Consider the following 18,278-nt stretch of genomic DNA (forward strand, 5'->3'; position numbering starts at 1 on the left):
AGTGAGAATCAAATGAAATGATAGAAATGGAGACATTGTGATCGTCTCTTCTCTTGGCAATTTTTTGGGTCTGTTGATCAGCGAGGTTTATTTGTGTACCTACTGGTAAACGACTTCGTCGTGGAAAAAGTACCAAAAAAAAAAGAAAGAAAGAAAAGAAAAAGATAAGGAAGGTAAACTTTAGAACTTTGTTATAAGAAGGAACGCATAAAGAGTAAGAAAGAATAATGACGCAGCTGGAGCTTTATTAACAAAAAAATACTTTTTTATTTATTCATCATAAATATAATCATATTGTACAAAACGACTGGTTAGTTAAATACGAAAAGATTTTCATCATATATAAAACCACCCTTAAGCAAACTTGTATCCAGACCCAAATACAACGATACTAACAAAAAGACAACGAACAAATCACACCCATCGCTACCCCTCATCCCTCAAAAAAAAATTAATAAATAAAAAGATGAAAAACATTTTTGAAACAAACGTCAGAAATAGAGACCAAATTTCCGTTTGGTTCAGTGGGCTAACAAGATATTTTGGGGTTCGGCGAAATCAAGATTGGAGTTAAACAATCTTGTAAATAATAGTGTAAATAAAAGCCAAATGCAACCGCCAATGATGAGCCAGGCGTTAGGTGAGAACTGAGTGACCATCCAAATAACTGACAAACCCGCAACAATTCCCCTGCAACATAAATATTTGATGGCCCACCAACAAATACAACTTTGGAGAAAAGAAAAACTTAATCTGAAGCACCGGAATCATGATGATTGAACATCTTGAGAGCTGCATATCTGTTGAGCTGAATTTTCGCCGACGGTAAAGAGGCAAAGTGCGCGATTGAATGCATAGATTATTCTGCTTGCGATGTTCAATACAAAACACACATTTTGTTCCTCCAACACACTCCGTTACTTCTTGACTTTTGTTGCCGACGGAGAAGCATTTCGCTTAGACATTCGCGAGGCCGAAGCAGACTGTGGTTTACGCACTTTCTCTCCCCTCCCCCGTGAAGGCGTCTTCCTCTGAGAGCCCGACGGGGTGGTAGAGGGAGGAGGTACATCAGGGTCCGTGGTGGGGGTGGGGCTTTCTGCTCGCCGGTTGGAAGCTGTCTTCACCCCACCACCTGTCAGTCGGACACATTCCTCCCTGTGCCTTGCATTCCACGCCTTCAGTTTACACGACTTACTGCAATAGAAGACCTCTTTACATCTTGTACAGGCCGACAAGCGAATTGCTATTGAACGTCCACATTCATAACAATATCGAAAGCGGTTTTTCATCACTTGCTTTCGTTGTTTCAAAGCTTGAGTCGCCAGTGCGGATATGCTCATGTGGTCAGCGGCCTTAGTCACTGCAATTCGCAGACCGCAGTTTTCATCTCGACCTGGAGACTGCGGTTTAACGGGCGGCTCAGGAGCTCTGGGCCCTAAAGAACATGGAGTGCTTTCCTTGCTACCATCAGGAGCTGGTGACAATTCTGACTTTCTGTCATCTTTCTGTTGCTAAAAACAAAGAGGACTGATATATTCATGATCACGATCTATCCAAGCAACTATACAATCACCCAACCATCTTTCTCTCGCTAGAATGAAAGAAAGATGAAGATCGCGGTCAAACCAAGAAAAAATACAATTTCCTAAACATGGAGGAGAAAATGGCTCTTCAACGACCCTACCTCATTATCCATTCCAGGACTTTCGCCATCGATTCCAGTGATAGCCTCGACTTCACGATCTGCTTGAGCCTCGATTTCGCGGACTTCCCCTTCGTCTTCACCAAAGATCTTGTTTTCAAGTCGGAAACTCACTCTGCTACATCTCAAGGTGTCTCTTTTCTCAGCAAGGGAGGTGTCATGCTCTTTCAGCTTGTTCAGTCTGTCAGATGACTTCAGGATACCCCAGGTGGACTGAGGACTTGTATCTACATTCTGTGTTCCTACGGCGAGAAAAAAAAATACAACACAAATTCATGTTTATTAAGACGCATCCAAAAAGGATAATCAATCAGGTGAATCTGAAAAAATTAAATCTCTTATTCTGCTTATATCACGGTAACAGCATAAAATGAGGAAAAATCACAAGCAAAATATCATGGGCGAACTAAAGCTTCTCTAGGTCGACAAACGCAGTATGAAACGACGTATTACGACAAGGGATTACATGCAAGGGTCGGGGAGGAGGTCTACACTGTCCCACATTTAACCCGGTTATGGTAGCCTTAAATGTTTCCCGTGATTTAGACACCAAAAGACGCTAGGTACCATGAAGTTTTCACAACTCACCTTCTGCTTGTCTTTCCGCTTCCTTCAGCTGTTTCTCTATCAATTCCTTTTCTTTCTTCAACACTTGAGTCCTTAGCAGATCTCCCAGATGATCCAACATTTCCCGTCGCGCACTGTAACACTCGCGTTCTGTTGCCGTGAGGGCATGGTATGGAGTATGAGCAATCTTGCGGTCCTAAAAATCAACAAAAAGGGAGGCAGTTAACGTGGCAGAAACCCCAAGAGGGGGCAGGTATTTTCAGGGGCGTAGCTAGGGGGGGAGGGGGAGGGGGAGGGGGAGGGGGAGGGGGAGGGGGAGGGACTGGGGTGCACGTGCGCTTTCCTCTTTGGAAGTTTATGTAAATGTGAGATTGGTATTATATCACAGTTTAACCCGTTGTAGCTGTAAGATTATATGGTTTGAAACGGAACTACACAGACGGTGTAGAAAATTGGTCTTTTTCTCTAAATTGTAAGGAAAAAGTTCTCAGCCCAGTTGTTCAAAGGATGGATAATTCTATTCGATGGACAAATCGCTATCCAGCAGATAACTGTTAACAAAACGTGCTGCGCTATCCACTGGATAGAGATTTATCCAGCGGATAGTGTTATCCACCCATCAAACAACCGGAGCCAACTGTTAAGCAAAAAAGCGGACTTCAGAATTGCGACCAAAATTTTGAAAGATGCCCCAGGCGATCCATATTACAGCTCTGTAGGATTGTAACTGCTCACCTGATAAAATACACTATAGGCATAATCAACAACGGTTCCTGGTGGATATTTCTGGTTCACGCTTATCGGGGACAAAATGTTTGCACCAGCTCTCATTATCTTGTTTATCTGATCATTAAAAAAACAGCAACAACAGATTATCAAATTATATCCAATTTGAAAGATTACTTAGAGCGTTTCTATTGTTCTTAAGTACACGATGCTTGTCAGGTAAATTTACATTAACTTTCAACTAATGTTGACATCAAAATTAGCTTACTAGCTTTATTCTTCCAGCTGGAGTCCTTCTCCTTTCTGACATAAATGAAGTAGCTGCACATAGTGCTGAACCTACTCCTTTGGAAAGCCGCAGACTGGGGTTGGCTCCATGTTCCAGAAGTGTGTCTACAGCCTGTCAAAGGAACGAGGAGAATTTACAAACAGTTTCAAAATTTTCCTTTTGAAAGTGAGAAGTTTTAAAGCTGAAATATCATTCACCCTGCGCTAGATTACCTCAGCATTTTGCTAGTTGGGCAGATACATCAGTACTACTTATTTTTCACATGGGTAGAAAGAGGCATTATGAGAGTTAAAGTGTGTTGCCCAAGCACAAACACAATGACCCATGGAAGTCTTACATGTGTACCCCTTGATATAAAGAGATTCCTGAGTGATTATGGTTTACAAGGATATCATATCTTACCAAGTCATTACCACTACAGATTCCCAAGGAAAGGGCAGAATGTCCTTCACACAGGAGATCCGGATTGGCTCCATACTCTAACAAGAGCCTTACAACAGCACATGATACCTGAAAGCAACCATGAAAATCAAACCTACCCAAAAAGTTACTAAAAGTAATGTAACTACTGATAGCAAGTATGCTGTATGACACAGTTTTCCTTGCAATACAAAAAATGTTTGTCACCTCAGAACTCATTGCCTAACTTTTGAATTGCCTTTGTGGTGGAGGTCTTCCTTTCCTAGATGTTTCACTGATTGCTTATCACTTACTCAGACCACAACCTAAGGGAGGGGATAAATACATCCCAACTCATGTTGCATCTACTCGTAATGCAGAGCTGTGAGACAAATTTTGAATTGTTTCTTCAGACTGTTGAATATTTAAATTAATTGAAATGGAATATAGATAACAAAGAAAATGCTTTTTGATGAACATAAGGGTATGAAAAAAATGTTGAGTCCCACAATGAATCCAACCTCAGTCACCTTTAGATTCTGTGCTCCTAATTATTATGCTAGAAAAATTAAGACAACCTCAAAAAAAAACACCACAGTGACAAGAATGAATCAAAAGAGAAAAAAAGAATGGAGAAGATGAATATGGACTCAGTGCTTGTCTAATTTCAGGTGTGACTAAATGTAATACCTGGTCATTATCTTCTCTTGAACATGCTATATGTGCTGGTGTTCTTCCATTTTCTTCATAACCAAATGCACAGTCTCTTATGTTTGGGTCAGCACCTGCCCTCAGCAACAACTCCGTGATCTCCACTCCTGTTTGGTCAGGCAGAGCTACAGCAATATGCAAAGGAGCAATTCCTGATTGCTGGTTACAGTAGACAAAAACAAAGTCAAACAATAAATTAAGTAACAAATACCACCCCTTTAGCAATTCCACTGTAGCTTTGATATATCATAACTTTACACAACGTCAATTCATAGAAACTGTTCAAAATTCTATTCTTGTAACATGCCAATCTTAATAGATGAAAATATGTTGTTGTACAACTAAAAACAAATGCCACTTACAAAGTAATAACAAAAAATGCTGATTCTCACCTCTTTTGATAATTTTGCAGAGGTGTCAGCTCCTTTCTGGAGTAAAATCTCAACAGCTGCAGTGTCCGCAGCTTTCACAGCAAAAAAGAGAACTGGCATTGGAAGAGATGATGCATTTGGATTTGCACCTCTCCAAAGCAACAAACGAACTGTTGCTTCAAGGTGAGGACGTCTGCAAGAGATGATAGCATCTGTTGATCACAAAACCTTTGTACAGATGGCAATAGAATATGTTTGTATACATATCCAGTTTTGTGGCTTTCTGATCATCACACTGGATTCTGGATGATAAGGTGCAGAGTTTGGGCCTTTACTAAGGATACCAAGTGTAACCATCTTGGAAAAAACAGTTTACAGGGTTTAGCCCTTCTCTCAGTATGGGAGCTGCATAAAAAATTCCTTCACTCCTGCTCTCTTCAAGTTACATAAACTGGGATGTGACACCATGGTTTTGACCATTTCAGTTAGCTACAGTGTGATACAATTATTAAGAAGGAAATTAAAGTATTTAGTTTACCTTTGCATAGCCAATAAAATTTGTTTGTTCTGCTCCATGCTTTTTTCACTGTGCAAATCATCCCCTGAGTCTGATGGCTGCCTTGTACTAGTCATAGCACTCATGATACTAAACAATGATGGATCCAGCACACTCAATTTACCAGTTTTGGGATCAGTCTCCTCATGTGTCAATGAAATGTCACTGACTGATGTCAAAATTCCAGAGTTAAGCATGTTATTCCCACCAGGCCGGATGATCAGTTTTCCCTCATTGTCAGAACTTTTCTTAAAACCAGATCTATTAAAATCTAATTTACTTTGTAGGCTATTGTTCAAGTTGTTTTCAAGCTCTGCACTATCACTATCTGTATCTGCAACTATTCTGTCATTGAATTCAATAACTTTGTATGGCATCTTTGAATTGTTTGTTTCATCTTGATTACAGTTTTCATTTTGAATATTTTCAACACATTCATCTTCAGAGTTTTCCTCAGCATCATCAGAATCGTTCAGGTTTTTTTCAAGTCTGCTATCCTCAAGCACAACATTCTGCCGATAATTCCGATGAATATAAATTCCTTTCTGTTTATCTTCCTGTATGCAATTAAACAAATTTTCATCAGGAATGGTCTCAGCAATGTTATTCTTCCAGGTGTGTTTTGTATAGAAGAGAACATGACAGGCAGCAAGAACTGATAACCCCTCATCATTCAACTTATTGACATTGGCACCATTGTCCAGTAGGCAATTGATAACATCTCTGTGACAATTGACCTTGAAAAAAACAAAGGCTCTCATTACAGTTGTGGGTGGTAATTGAAAACAAAGCAATGAAGACACATTGGTCTCCACACAATTATATGTACAAGTTATATGGACCAGGAGAGTGACAGAAGTAAAGCCAACTCCATGGCAACACTGGTGAAGGGGGGCTCAACTTGACTCCTACATTTCCTTTTTTCCTTTTTTTTTTTGTTTTTTTGTTATACATCAAAAGAACTTGCATTACATTAGAATGTAAAGGAAAAGGAAAGAAAAAATTACATCAATGAGAAAATAAAATGGGTAGTGACAACACAAAATATGCACTGAAATTAGTAAAAAAAAATAAACTAAAAAGATGAAAAAAATAATGATAAAAACTTTTTACATTTTTTTGTAAGTATGACTCTAGCTATTGCATCGATGTACAAATCCCAACCCACCACCCCCAAATAAGAGGCAGCCGTGCACCAAAACCTTTACAGAAATGTAAAAACAACTTCATATGAAATACTCACTGCGGCAGCAAGTAAAGCAGTATAGCCAGTCTTATCAGCAACATCCACATGAACTTTTCCACTTTCAATCAAACTGCGAACCTTGAAGCAATCTCCAGCTGCTGATGATTTTAAAAGTTCCTCTGATGCACGTTCAACAGGGCCTTTAGAACCTTTGTTACCACGAACACCTTCCAAAATATCCAGGTATGAGAAAGAACTTGGAATTTGAGACAACACTTTACTTAATTCCATGTCACTGCTACCTTCAAAGTCTTGCAATGAAGGGGTATTGTTTCTAACATTCTCCCTTGCAGTATTGGCTCGTATTACTCTGTTAGACAAATTTTGACCAGCATTCACATTGTAGTTGGAGTAGTGCTGGAAGAGGAAGGCACTGTCCATTACAGAGCACAGTTTGATTAACCGTTCCCCACACCAGAGTCCAACATCTTGTTCATCATTAGAGTATGTCAATATTCCTGGACCATCCCTCTCATCTCTGCGATATATTCCCTACAATTAAAAAAAACAACAACAACACCTTTCACTTGAAGTCATTTCAAGGACTCTGACTAATTGAGTTAGTTGAACATAATCACTTGTAGAGTGATTTGTTTCACTTCAAATTATACAAACCTCAAATTTATTGCCACTTGGAAAGAAAAATGTACCAAAACCTTCTTTCTTGTCATTTTCAAAGTGACCTTCAAATTTTGTACCATCAGGCCAGGTATAAACTCCTTTTCCATGCCGTCTGTCTCTATAGAACTCTCCTTGATAGCTCTATATGAAAAAATTGCACTGTCGATCAGAACCTCGCAAATAACAGATGCAGGTAAAGATTCCATTCTCACTCAAGATGTGCATACACCAGTATTTAAACAACTGCAGTCTATTAATTTTCTTTGATTTCTTTTTTTCACCATCCCTTGCTTAATTGTGAAGCTGCTACCACTATCTTAGAACCATTTGAACTGAGAAATAATGTAGAAGTCAACACGAAAGCGCAGCATAAACAATTGGAGCTCTGTCCATAAGTGAAAACATGGAACTTGCATTCACAACCGCCTGACACACTCTGTTCACATTAATTGCTCTCCTATGTGCACTCTCCTTTCAGATCTATTTTATCTAACTTAAGCCTATCCTTTCAGAATGCAATTAGAATAATTTTCAAAAACATAGAGCCACATTATAGTTCGCAGAAAGAAGCCACCTGACAGAGCCGCCGGTATGTTTTTATTATAAACAGAGTCCCCAAGGGAATTCACACATCAGTTTCGTAGTGTTTAGGCATCAAATTGGCACTATTGAGTCGATAATTTTCATCCATAAATGAAAAATGAAAGGAAAATGAAAGTAATAAAAGATGTTCAGCTGAGATATCTTAGCCGGGATCAATGGTGGCGTTTTCGAGTATACACTCAAAAAGTTAATCGGTCAAATTAACGCTATTCACTTTAGCACCCAAACCAAACTGGAGGCAGCTTTGGTGTGGAAATTTACGAGTCAATATCCTTGAAAATCTGGCTTTACTGTTAATTATAAACTGCAGCTTAGTTCACATTTTCCTTGACATCTTTGCTAAGCGAAAGTAAAACATCTCGAAAATTTAAGTAAACATCGAGTAGAACTGTCCTAGGATTGAACGAAAAGCAAACAAGGACCTGTTAGCGGCCAAATTAAATATTCTACAATACATTTTGTTCCAGAATTACAGTTTTTATTCTAAGCTGAGTAAACTAAGTTAAACCCGTAAGACGCCTACTGTCTCAAACATAATCCCCGGTCTTGTCATGACAATTACGGAAAACTGAACCAAAATCGCGAAAGCAAGTCCTTCACTTAAACAAATTGACTCTATTTCAACGCAAAAGTCTCACACCCTATGTATACAGTACCTTCTGACTCCGAGAACACATTTAAAACGAAATTTTGGAGGTTTATAATATAATTTGAAACCATTCAAAAAATCGTTTACTAAAATCGAAGACGGTTAAAAAACCGCTTTCTCCGTTACGGCCATTATCTCATCTCTTACTACAAGTACCTCTTTATCAGCCCAAGTCAGCGTTCCAGAACCATGTCGAAGATCACGTTCAAAAGCGCCTTCGTACGTTGAACCATCAGGCCAATATTGTTTCCCATAGCCATGTCTTGTGTTATCTACGTATTCTCCGTCATAGCAAGCTCCATTTGGCCACTTAAAGATCCCCTTACCGCTCTTCTTGCTTCCCTCGAGTTCGCCGTGATAAACAGCACCGCTCTTATATTCCCGTCGGTATTGGCTTGTGTTTAATCGCAACACACGATTCGTAGAGGAAAAGTTTGTCCCCCTTCGCATACCTCGTAACACACAAGCAGTATGCTCGTCGTATAAAAAACTGCGATGCTCGGCACCCTAACAGATGATACTAACGCCGATAGACGTAACAAATATTGACTGCTCATCTGCATTGAATGAAGGCGCTGAGAGCTAGCTGGACTGTCTTTGTTGTCAGTGTTGCTAGGTCACCAAATATGGATAAGTGCTGTTTGAAGCGAAACAAAAGAAGCCAGACGAGAAAAAAAAAACATCCTCTTCAACTTTAATTGACTTATACCCTTGACTTTATTTCACGATTCATTTTTTTTTCAAAAGTTGCATATTTTTGAAAGTTAAAGGAAATAATTTATGCAATAAAAATGGACTCACTTTATTTTTAAATAACTTGAAATTGAGGGAACTTTCGATTTGAAGAGAAAGCATGACTCATTGAATGTAAACAGGTACTCAAACCTTTATGAACATGCGTACTATCAAAAAATGTTCGAAAGTAATTAGAATCTAAAATTACTCAGGGAAAGACTAATGTCAAATTTCCCCTTCAATGTAACAACACTCTTATGCAGGAGCTCCATGAAAAATAAAAATTATCACACAGGGAATTTAACTTCAAATTGTGAAACCTTCTTCATTAGAAATATAAAACTGAAACTAACTCATTGATGGTAGAAGGGTTTTACTGTATGGCAGAGTCTATTTCGTTTTTATATCACACTCCTATGAGCATTGCATATTTATTGTGGTTAATATCTTTTTATCATTCATCATTTAATGTTAACAAAGACTTCTTGTTATCTGTAATTTGATTTGATGCTTATCTTGTCCCTCCCACATGAGTAAAAAAGTACTATAAGTGGGGACGAGGAAGTGGGGGGGGGGAGAGAGGGAGAGAGGAGAGAGATTTTATTGTAACATTCCATGTGGTAATTCCGATTGAACTTAGAAAATGTCTAGCTAAAAGTCTATGTAAAAAAAGTAAATCACAAAATATTACATATGTATCCTTTTGAAGAAATTCATTTATTCCCCAACAAGGCAGTTGGGATGAAAATTTATAACTATTTTTAGGAAGTCAATGAAAATGAAAACCAGTTATAATCAATCCAGGTGCAAATGCACATTCCCAGCAGCCTGTCAATAAATAAGAGTCCCAAACCCCTTTGTTTTTATGCTTTGACCTGGGAATAGTTTGGCTGAAATTGTCCAATCAATTCATGTCAATTGTCCTGACAACATCCAACCAGGTAATACTAATCTACAAAACCATGGTAAACTGTAAATACCAAAAAATATATATATTCCTTTGTCCAAGAGGTTTGATGCTTAAGTTATGTAATATATGACCGGTTTAATAAGGAGAAAAATCATGGTCAAAAGCATGGAGCCAATACGAGCAACATAATTACATAAGTATCCAAATTAACTAGTTGAAAAAAATGTTCCAAACTCAGAAAGGTCCTCACACTTTCTCCTTTGCAATTTTCCAGAGTATTACACCTCCTGAGAGCTCTACACTCTATTCAAGGAGGAGAGTTTTAACAGAGAATAGTAAAAAATTAAACAAATTCTATGATGATAAAACCAGGTCTGCAGAGTTCCATGTTGTAAGATGTCAGATATAGACAAGTGGGTCAGGATACCCTACTGATCCTTTTTTTATAGGTCCCATCTATGATCAAAGTAATTAAAAAATTTGGTCATTCAGGTAGGTAATCAATGTCAATTACACTCAGAATATTTTCCACCATATTATTACCATTCTTAATCTCCTGATTAACCATCAAATTGGCAAAATGGCTCCTGAGGTGCTCCAGAGCTCTCTTGTTCAAATCATTATCATGTTTTTCCTTTTCAAACTCACTTCTCAACCTGTTGATTTCTTTCTGTAACTTTTTAATTTCAAGCAAATGCTGTTGTGTTACAAAATCCTCGTAACTTTTAAAATTTTCCTCTTTTTCTTTTTCCATTTTATCAAGCTTAAATTGGAGATGTATCTTGTTGAGCTTCTCTTGATTCAATTCTGCTTGCGTTTGTTTGAGCAAATTCTCTGTTTCATCTCTTTCAATTTCTAATTGCTTACGTTCCTGCCGAGAAATTTTCAAGTTAGCGTGATATCTTCTCAAATCTTCTTTGAGTGCCCTGTAGTTAACTTTTAACCTCTCATATTTCTTTTTCAATACTCCTAAGTTGCATTTGACAGCTCTCTCTGATTCAGCGACGTCTTTAAACTTTCCCTTCCAAGAATGAATCTCCTCTTGTGCCGATTCTAACATGGCGGCGAGCTTGAGATTTTGCATTTTAGCTTTCTGTAGAAATCTACGCAAAGTTTGCAGCTCATTTTCATTCCAGATACACTCATCTTGGTCCTTACGCTTCGGTTTGCTCTGTCGTTTCTTCTGTTTTGAAACGATTCGTCGACTCTTTTCCAGTCGCTCCACAAGAACTTGGACGTCTTCATCAGTAGATGTTTTCGCCCTTTGCTCCTCGAAATAAACTCTCCTATAAACGTCATCGAGATATTCAAGCTTTTCTGAACTTTTCTCGCCTTCTGCTGGGCTTTTCAGCAATTCATCTACGCTTCCAAACTGGAATTTTGGAGGAAAAACTTCTGCCACCCAGTGATCCGCCATGTTGAATACGATAACCGTCAGGCGTTCTCAGTTGAGACGAATTAGGCTTGGACTCTAACGTTGAGAGTGGCGGGAAAATGCGCCGCGGGATAGCTCAAGTTGTTTCTGCACCAAATTCATAGGAAATATTCTAAGCACACTTTACAGAACACCTTACAGGTAAGCCTCGTTTTATATTTGAATTACAACGTGAAAAATGATGATAGGTCGATTGCAATAGATTTCACGTACTATTTAAAATTACTTCGAATTTTAATTTCGAAGGAAGTGCATCAACATCTGGCCAGATGCTGTAGTTACACTGACATTAGTGACATAACCCTTGAAGTTTTCGGTTCAATAATTTAATACCTATCCCTTTTGGCGGAATTGAGTACATGGCCTAGACAGGACCATACTGATATTCTGTAGTAACTCAAACTGTTTATTGGCTGATGTAATGGAAAAAATGAAATATTTACATAATCTGTTGACAATGTCAACTCGCCTCAACGGCATAATCGCGCACGAGCTCGCTGTAAAGCAAAGTTCAAAGTTGGCTTTCCCTAATCAGCAGTGTGCATGTAAAACTATGTCTTCCTGATAAATTTCCTAATTTCCCCTCTAAATTCTACTTGTTACATCACTTGAAACTACGAAAAAAAAATTGACTCTTAAAATCGATTCAGACGAACAAAGAAAAGACATATTCAGCAAATTTCTACATGTTGTGAAAGTCAGACTCACCTTATATGAGCCTTTTTCTGTATATACAAATACCCCGTGGACTTGAATTGTGCGCACAATATGTACGTTCTTGTTTTGCAAGTGATAGCCTTATATTTACCCAAAAATTAATTTTCAAACCATTTTATATTTGTCTTAAGAAACTGTGCAACCTGACTAGAAGCTATTTAGTACAGCATTTTGCACCAAAAGCGTGTTTTACTGCCTAAGCTAGTTCTTATATGGTCATTCAAATGATTATCTAGTCTTTTTTGGCATTGTGTTGTGTCTTTATGTGCCATCTAAGGTGTGATGATGTAATGAAAGCCTTTTCGCAGAATTGGCATTGGAAGGGTTTCTCTCCGGTGTGTGTTCGCTCGTGTGCTTGGAGGGTGCCATACTGGGTGAATCCCTTAGGGCAGTACCTGCACCTGTAAGGCCTCTCCCCGGTATGTTTGTACATGTGAGTCTGTAGGTTGCGGTACTGAGTGAAGGACTTGGGACACACTTTACACTTGTATGGTTTGTCATCGCTATGAATGAGGAGATGGCGTTGTAGATGACCGTAGCGAATGAATGAGGCCGAACAGATGTCGCACTTGAATGGCTTCTCTCCTTTAAAAATAAATGCAAAAATGGTTTTCAGTAAACAGACGTGTTCTAAGATGGAATATCTACGTAACATCAACATCGGGTTTCGAAGTAAGAAAAGACTCATAGATTTTGCCTCTCTTCTCGACTTACATCAATTGTCTTATATTACTAACTTCTTTTTCATGCTGCCCTTGAACTTTCCAGTATCCGCTTGTATTCCTTGGTGAGGATCCGACGTTCTTACATGATCTTTTCCTAGGTTAGCTGTTAATGGACTTTTTCAAACTGAAGATCTCTTAAAAATTACTTACCACTCTCCTTGCAGAATTGATTAGACGATGACTTCTCGCTATTTCAGAGAAGATATCTTATCGAGCAAACAGGTGGTGAGAATAGATGACCAGGAAATGTATAACAGAAGGACAAGAGAGTTGCTTATCAGACTTTGAAAGTCTAAGATACAATTTTGAGTCAGTCCTACCTTTGTGTATATACATGTGAGTATGCATCTCGTCCCTCCTTGTGAAAGCGCGCCCGCACTCCTCGCACTTGTAAGGTTTCTCCCCAGTATGTAGGCGCACGTGCATCTTCAGGGCACGTGACGTAGTAAATGCAAATGAGCAGACCTCACAGACATAAGGCCTCTCTCCTGTGTGCATGCGAATATGCGTTTTTAAGCCACTGAGTCGGGTGAAATCCTTGGCGCATAGACGGCACTTGTACTTTTCACCATCTTTAATGAAAAGATCTTTGACTTGTTCACGTGCCAGGAAAGTGAACATTGCTGAGAAGGGCAAAGTCCCTGGCGCTCTGCTAGTACCCCCCATATGCGAAAGCACGTGCTTTTGAAAGTTGCCAAACCACGTAAACTCGCGGTCACACTCCTCACATTTATATGGCTTATTGTTGTTATGAATGAGAAGATGGCGCTGGAGATCACTAGGGCGAGTGAAGGACATCACGCAGTAGTTACACTGGAATGGCTTTTCCTTGTCCGACTTAGCTGCTTCTTCAGAGACAGGGGTTGAATCGCGCGAGGGAGATTGAAATGGTTGCCCCAGGAATGAAGCGATAGAGGTAGAATCTTCTGATGGTGGAAAAAGAATCGGAGTTCCCGGAAACTGGGACATTTGATTCTGAAATTCTTTTACAACGTTATGAACTGATTCCACGCTTGTTTCGTATTCGGACATATCCAGTGGTTCCCAACCGTCCCATCTTGGGGTATCCATGGCAGATGGCTGGATTGACTCATTTTCCTCAGGGCGGGGATTTTTTTCTTGTGTTTGATTAGTTTTAACTAACAGAAACAAGGAAAAGAACAAAATTGAACTTTAAGGTGATGCAAACAGAGACTCGCGTCGGGGGGCTGTAAGGGAGTTTCAATGTTATTTACTCATATCTATAAACACTGTCAAAACCTCCATGCATTTCAGACCCCACAAGTATTTTCTATTGTGCAGTTTGATTTTATTGAAATTCAAATTATTTTTTAAGCTTTGTTAACTTCAATGTGGTTTAATCCTCTTCACGTATGTTAAATCGTAAAATTTAGTTTACATTTGTCTTTGTCTTTCCTTACCTAAAACTTTCAAGAACAGATATCGAGGTAAAAGAACTAAGGAATGATAAAACGTTTTTTAGTTTGATGAAGAGCCCAGATAAAGTCTTCGAGGTCATTCTTTTGGTATTGTATTATGGGACACTAGGATGCTATGCTGTCGATATAGCATTGGCAACACGATTACTCCGAAGTTTGAAAATAATCATTTGTAAATGATATGAGACTGGAAGTCCCAATAATTCTGTCAAAAAATTTTGAAATTAGATATTTTTGTTATTTAAAATAACTGCAAAGTCTTACTTTTATAATTAAAATCAGACGATTATAACTATTCAGAAAAGTCCAAGCAATACACGAACTAAGGTCTCCTACAAATTACCGAGCAAAGCGATCTATTTACGTTTTTTTCTCATTAAAGAGTACTTAAAAAAAGGACTCTTAACATTTTCTGATGAGCTGAAAGGGTTGCACTGCATGCTATTTAAAATGGAAAATAAAATTAAAGGAAACAACTTAAAGACAAAGATTTGAACGGCAGCCTAACAGATTGAATGTACTGGTATGTCAACTGGAAAGCGGTCGAATTGTTAAAAAATTAGGAAAAATCAGTTTTTCATTATCTTTAAAAACGGCCACCTTCGGGTTACAGAACAATCTCATAAGCCCGATTGCAACTGGCAAAAATTCATTTCTACCGCTTCGCCAGCGATGCTGTGACTTGTTTCTTATGAATTTTCCTCCCCGGCTCCACTTGTTGAAGCCCTCCACTGACATAAGCGTTCAAAAAGGTACCAGCGAAATGTCGGGCGTAACCTGACAAAACACTTAAGGCCACACAAAAAATTTCACGACACGGAACGTAATAGCGTCAAGTTATACCTGCCTTGCTTAAAAAAGAGGAAACATTTAAAATTAAGTAAATATTAGAGACAGTAAAACAGCGAAATAGCTCTCACGGGCATAATATTTACATGCGACAAGTTTCAAGAAATATTGTTCGCTACTGACCGAAACAAGCAAATTGATGAGGTCTTTGTTTGTCTTGTTTTTTAAGATATTATCCATCAGTTGCATGGAGGGAGTTATGGTTTGATCTTTAAGATAAAGCAACTGGCTTCGAAGTAAATTGATGTCATGTTCCTTGTTTCATTCCAGACCATATTCCTTGTTTCATTCCAAACTAGCAGTGAATCAGCGCTTGTTTTACCGAGACGAGTATCAGCAGATGCCAAAAGGAAATGAAATTTTTGCTCACAACTAACGACCCTCCGGCAACGATTTCAGCCCTTTGAATATTCCGATGATAGAAACAGATACTAACTCCCGATCGATATAGCATGGTTTTTGTTTCACCCCATTCAAAAGTGTTCTTCAGCCGAATTTGTACATGTACGGTTGGGTTAAGTTTAGGATATCAAAATGGGCAACTAATATCTAAAACTTATAATCGAAAACGTTTCAAAAAACAGAAAATATTATCAAGGGTGATTTGAAATCTATTTATCTTCGTTCTTAAAAAGACCTAGAAATTAATAGCTTGTTAAATTTTTAGAGGTTATTATATAATTCCTTTTGACCGGCTTACAACAGCGCTTTTATCTCATTACCTTCCAAAGACTTTTTTTTCTGTTGGATGTTTTTATTACCAAAACCTGTATATGAACAGAGCCAAGCAACCCAAATGTAGAGATTTCTTATTTCGAGCACGAAATGTGCGAAGATTGCGACGTTAGAACATAGGGAAAGAATAAGTTAAATGAATTCAATCAATGTACAAAAGCGTATTATATTAGTTATTGTTGAATAAATGAAGGAGTGTGTTATCCTTGGCTCTTTTTTGGCATAGAATAAGAGGAGTTTTTTTTCCGAATCAAAAATTTTTGTACTTAATAAAACCGTTGCCACCTAACGTCCGAGCATAACAAAAACAAATTCGAGCACAATGCACATCGCACGATTTCTTTCCTACTGAATGATACTTAAAATGAAATCAATTATATTTAAAGGAAGCCAATTGTATATTCAGGAAGAAATTAAATGGACTAATTCTTTGGAGCCCATCGCGTTGCTTTGACCACACCGTACTGAGTTTCATATTATTTTAGGTGACGCAGTTAAATGAAAAGTCGAAAAACAGCCGGAAAATGTGTAGGCGTTAACTTTGTATCATAAATCTGGCTATAAGCTAATGTAGAGAGCAGAACCCGCAACTTCCAGCCATTTTTTTTCTAAGTAATGGTTCCAAATACACAATTCAAGTAGTTAACCACTTAACTGTGACTTGTATAAATTTCCTGAAGGCTTTATACAAGGTTCGTCAAAACTGTTTTACATGTCAATATCAGATTCAGGGCAGTTTTACAAGCTGACAGAGAGTTCATTTTTCACACAAAGCTTAATGTGAGGACCACACTTTGTACAAAGCACTCCGATGAAGGGCATACTTCCAAATTGATGGCATTTAAAATAAAGGTTCAAATAATAAAATTTGTATCTCTAAGTGATTTCCGTGCGCCGCCTTTAAAAAGTGACTGTATGCATCGCTGCCCTACTACAATGCACGTCTTGTCCCCTAAGAATTTGATGCATTCTGTTTGTTTAGCGGTTCATCCATCTAAAAGTTTGGAATTGGGGTTGACAACTTGTGGAAATTTCCTGTGAGTTGTTCGTTGATTCTCTGCCATCTGAAAAGCACATGGAATAGCGGGTGGGAAAGCCCTTTCGCTGGGTTAATTTAACTTTGGCTTTATCTAGATAAGATTTAACCTGTGATATGCCAAACAGCTAAATAGAAAGAACATGAATATTTAAAAAGGGCCTTTTCTCGGATCGACCACTTTTAAACACCTGTGTTAAAGAGAGAAGCAAAAGGTGATTCTCTCAGCAGGAGACTAAACATTTAACGAAGGACGGCAGTTTAACTGTTCCAATCTTTGGTGTTCCATTCAATTCCAGTCCATGTATTTACGTTCTGACGAACTCTGCTACTCTCGTTTACATTTACCTCAAAATTACGTTTAATAAAAACATAATATAGATTTATAAACTTCTCTTTGTATACATAGTGGATTTTAATATCTATTTTGCGGTCAGTCCTCGTTACGGATATCTCCTAATCTGACGGATTTAAAATTGTCTATCATTAGCAATTTTATTGCGATTTTCACATTTTGAGTCCCTTTTTGCATCTCGCAGAGCTGTCGCATTGACTGTTAACCGTTCAAACTCGATACGATTCATTGATCGGGAATATTGTTCTATCAGACATTGAGTGCAAAACATTCAATTTCAATACAAGAGCACTCTTAAAGAAAAAAATTCTTTGAGAGTCTTGATTGTGGGATTTTAAACTATAGATGTTATCCGACTTGAAACAATTTTTTCTTTAAGTGAATTGATTATTTACTTTTGAAGATGTAGTGGTTTGTTGACTTTTCGTTGCAGGTTGAGTGAACTTTCTTCATGGTAAACTCGGCGGGGATTTTCAATGATTTCACCGATTTACTCCACTGTGATATGTAAAAACGTGTAGTTAATTTTCGCTCCGGTGAATTTTTGGCTATTTCACTCCTAAGCCAAGGCACGAACCTTTTTTAAAGCCATTCTTTGAACAGAAGAAATTCGTTTACGGAAAATTAGCCGGATTGGGGCGGGCATATTTGACATCTACTTGTTACATCTACAAGCCACAATATTTTGTAAAAGTCGTGATTTCAGCTACTTTCAACAAGATTTAAAAAGGCATTTTACCTTCTGCTCCCCTGCTGAGATGGGACGTTATTCCAGTTGATTTCTTGATCAAGAATGACTTGGGCATCTTGAATGGTAACAAAACAATGTTCTTGACGCTAGAGTAAATATTGGCGTTAGGGAACCAAAGCGAGCATCAAAACCTAGATTGACACTGAAATGG

The 18,278-nt window shown here is 38.2% G+C and overlaps 3 protein-coding genes across 4 annotated transcripts; all 3 read right to left on the bottom strand.

The window, feature by feature from the left end:
• Positions 1-243: 243 nt before the first annotated feature.
• LOC113676175 (ankyrin repeat and MYND domain-containing protein 1) lies at positions 244-9,103 on the bottom strand. The gene is made up of 12 exons (XM_027192795.2): positions 8,597-9,103; positions 7,183-7,329; positions 6,565-7,059; positions 5,304-6,058; positions 4,787-4,958; positions 4,374-4,553; positions 3,687-3,794; positions 3,264-3,395; positions 3,005-3,112; positions 2,291-2,465; positions 1,685-1,944; positions 244-1,511 (listed from the first exon to the last, which is right to left on the bottom strand). Exons 1-12 carry the CDS (start codon positions 8,888-8,890, stop codon positions 918-920), a joined length of 3,420 nt encoding a protein of 1,139 aa, XP_027048596.2. The 5' UTR covers positions 8,891-9,103; the 3' UTR covers positions 244-917.
• Positions 9,104-9,865: 762 nt separating this feature from the next.
• On the bottom strand, positions 9,866-11,502 carry LOC113676179 (uncharacterized). The gene has a single exon (XM_027192799.2). The coding sequence runs from the start codon at positions 11,500-11,502 to the stop codon at positions 10,570-10,572; it is 933 nt and encodes a 310-aa protein (XP_027048600.2). The 3' UTR covers positions 9,866-10,569.
• Positions 9,866-18,278, bottom strand: LOC113676178 (uncharacterized). 2 transcript variants are annotated; one of them, XM_027192798.2, is made up of 3 exons: positions 18,116-18,278; positions 13,283-14,101; positions 9,866-12,822 (listed from the first exon to the last, which is right to left on the bottom strand). In XM_027192798.2, exons 1-3 carry the CDS (start codon positions 18,180-18,182, stop codon positions 12,470-12,472), a joined length of 1,239 nt encoding a protein of 412 aa, XP_027048599.2. In that variant the 5' UTR covers positions 18,183-18,278; the 3' UTR covers positions 9,866-12,469. The 2 variants fall into 2 exon arrangements, with proteins under 2 accessions (XP_027048599.2, XP_089065824.1); XM_089209698.1 differs by lacking the exon at positions 18,116-18,278 and adding an exon at positions 16,641-16,775 and having other exon boundaries at positions 11,912-12,822.

This window comes from Pocillopora damicornis, chromosome 6 (genome assembly GCF_964200805.1).
Source record: "Pocillopora damicornis chromosome 6, jaPocDami1.2, whole genome shotgun sequence".
NCBI classification, from domain to species: domain Eukaryota; kingdom Metazoa; phylum Cnidaria; class Anthozoa; order Scleractinia; family Pocilloporidae; genus Pocillopora; species Pocillopora damicornis.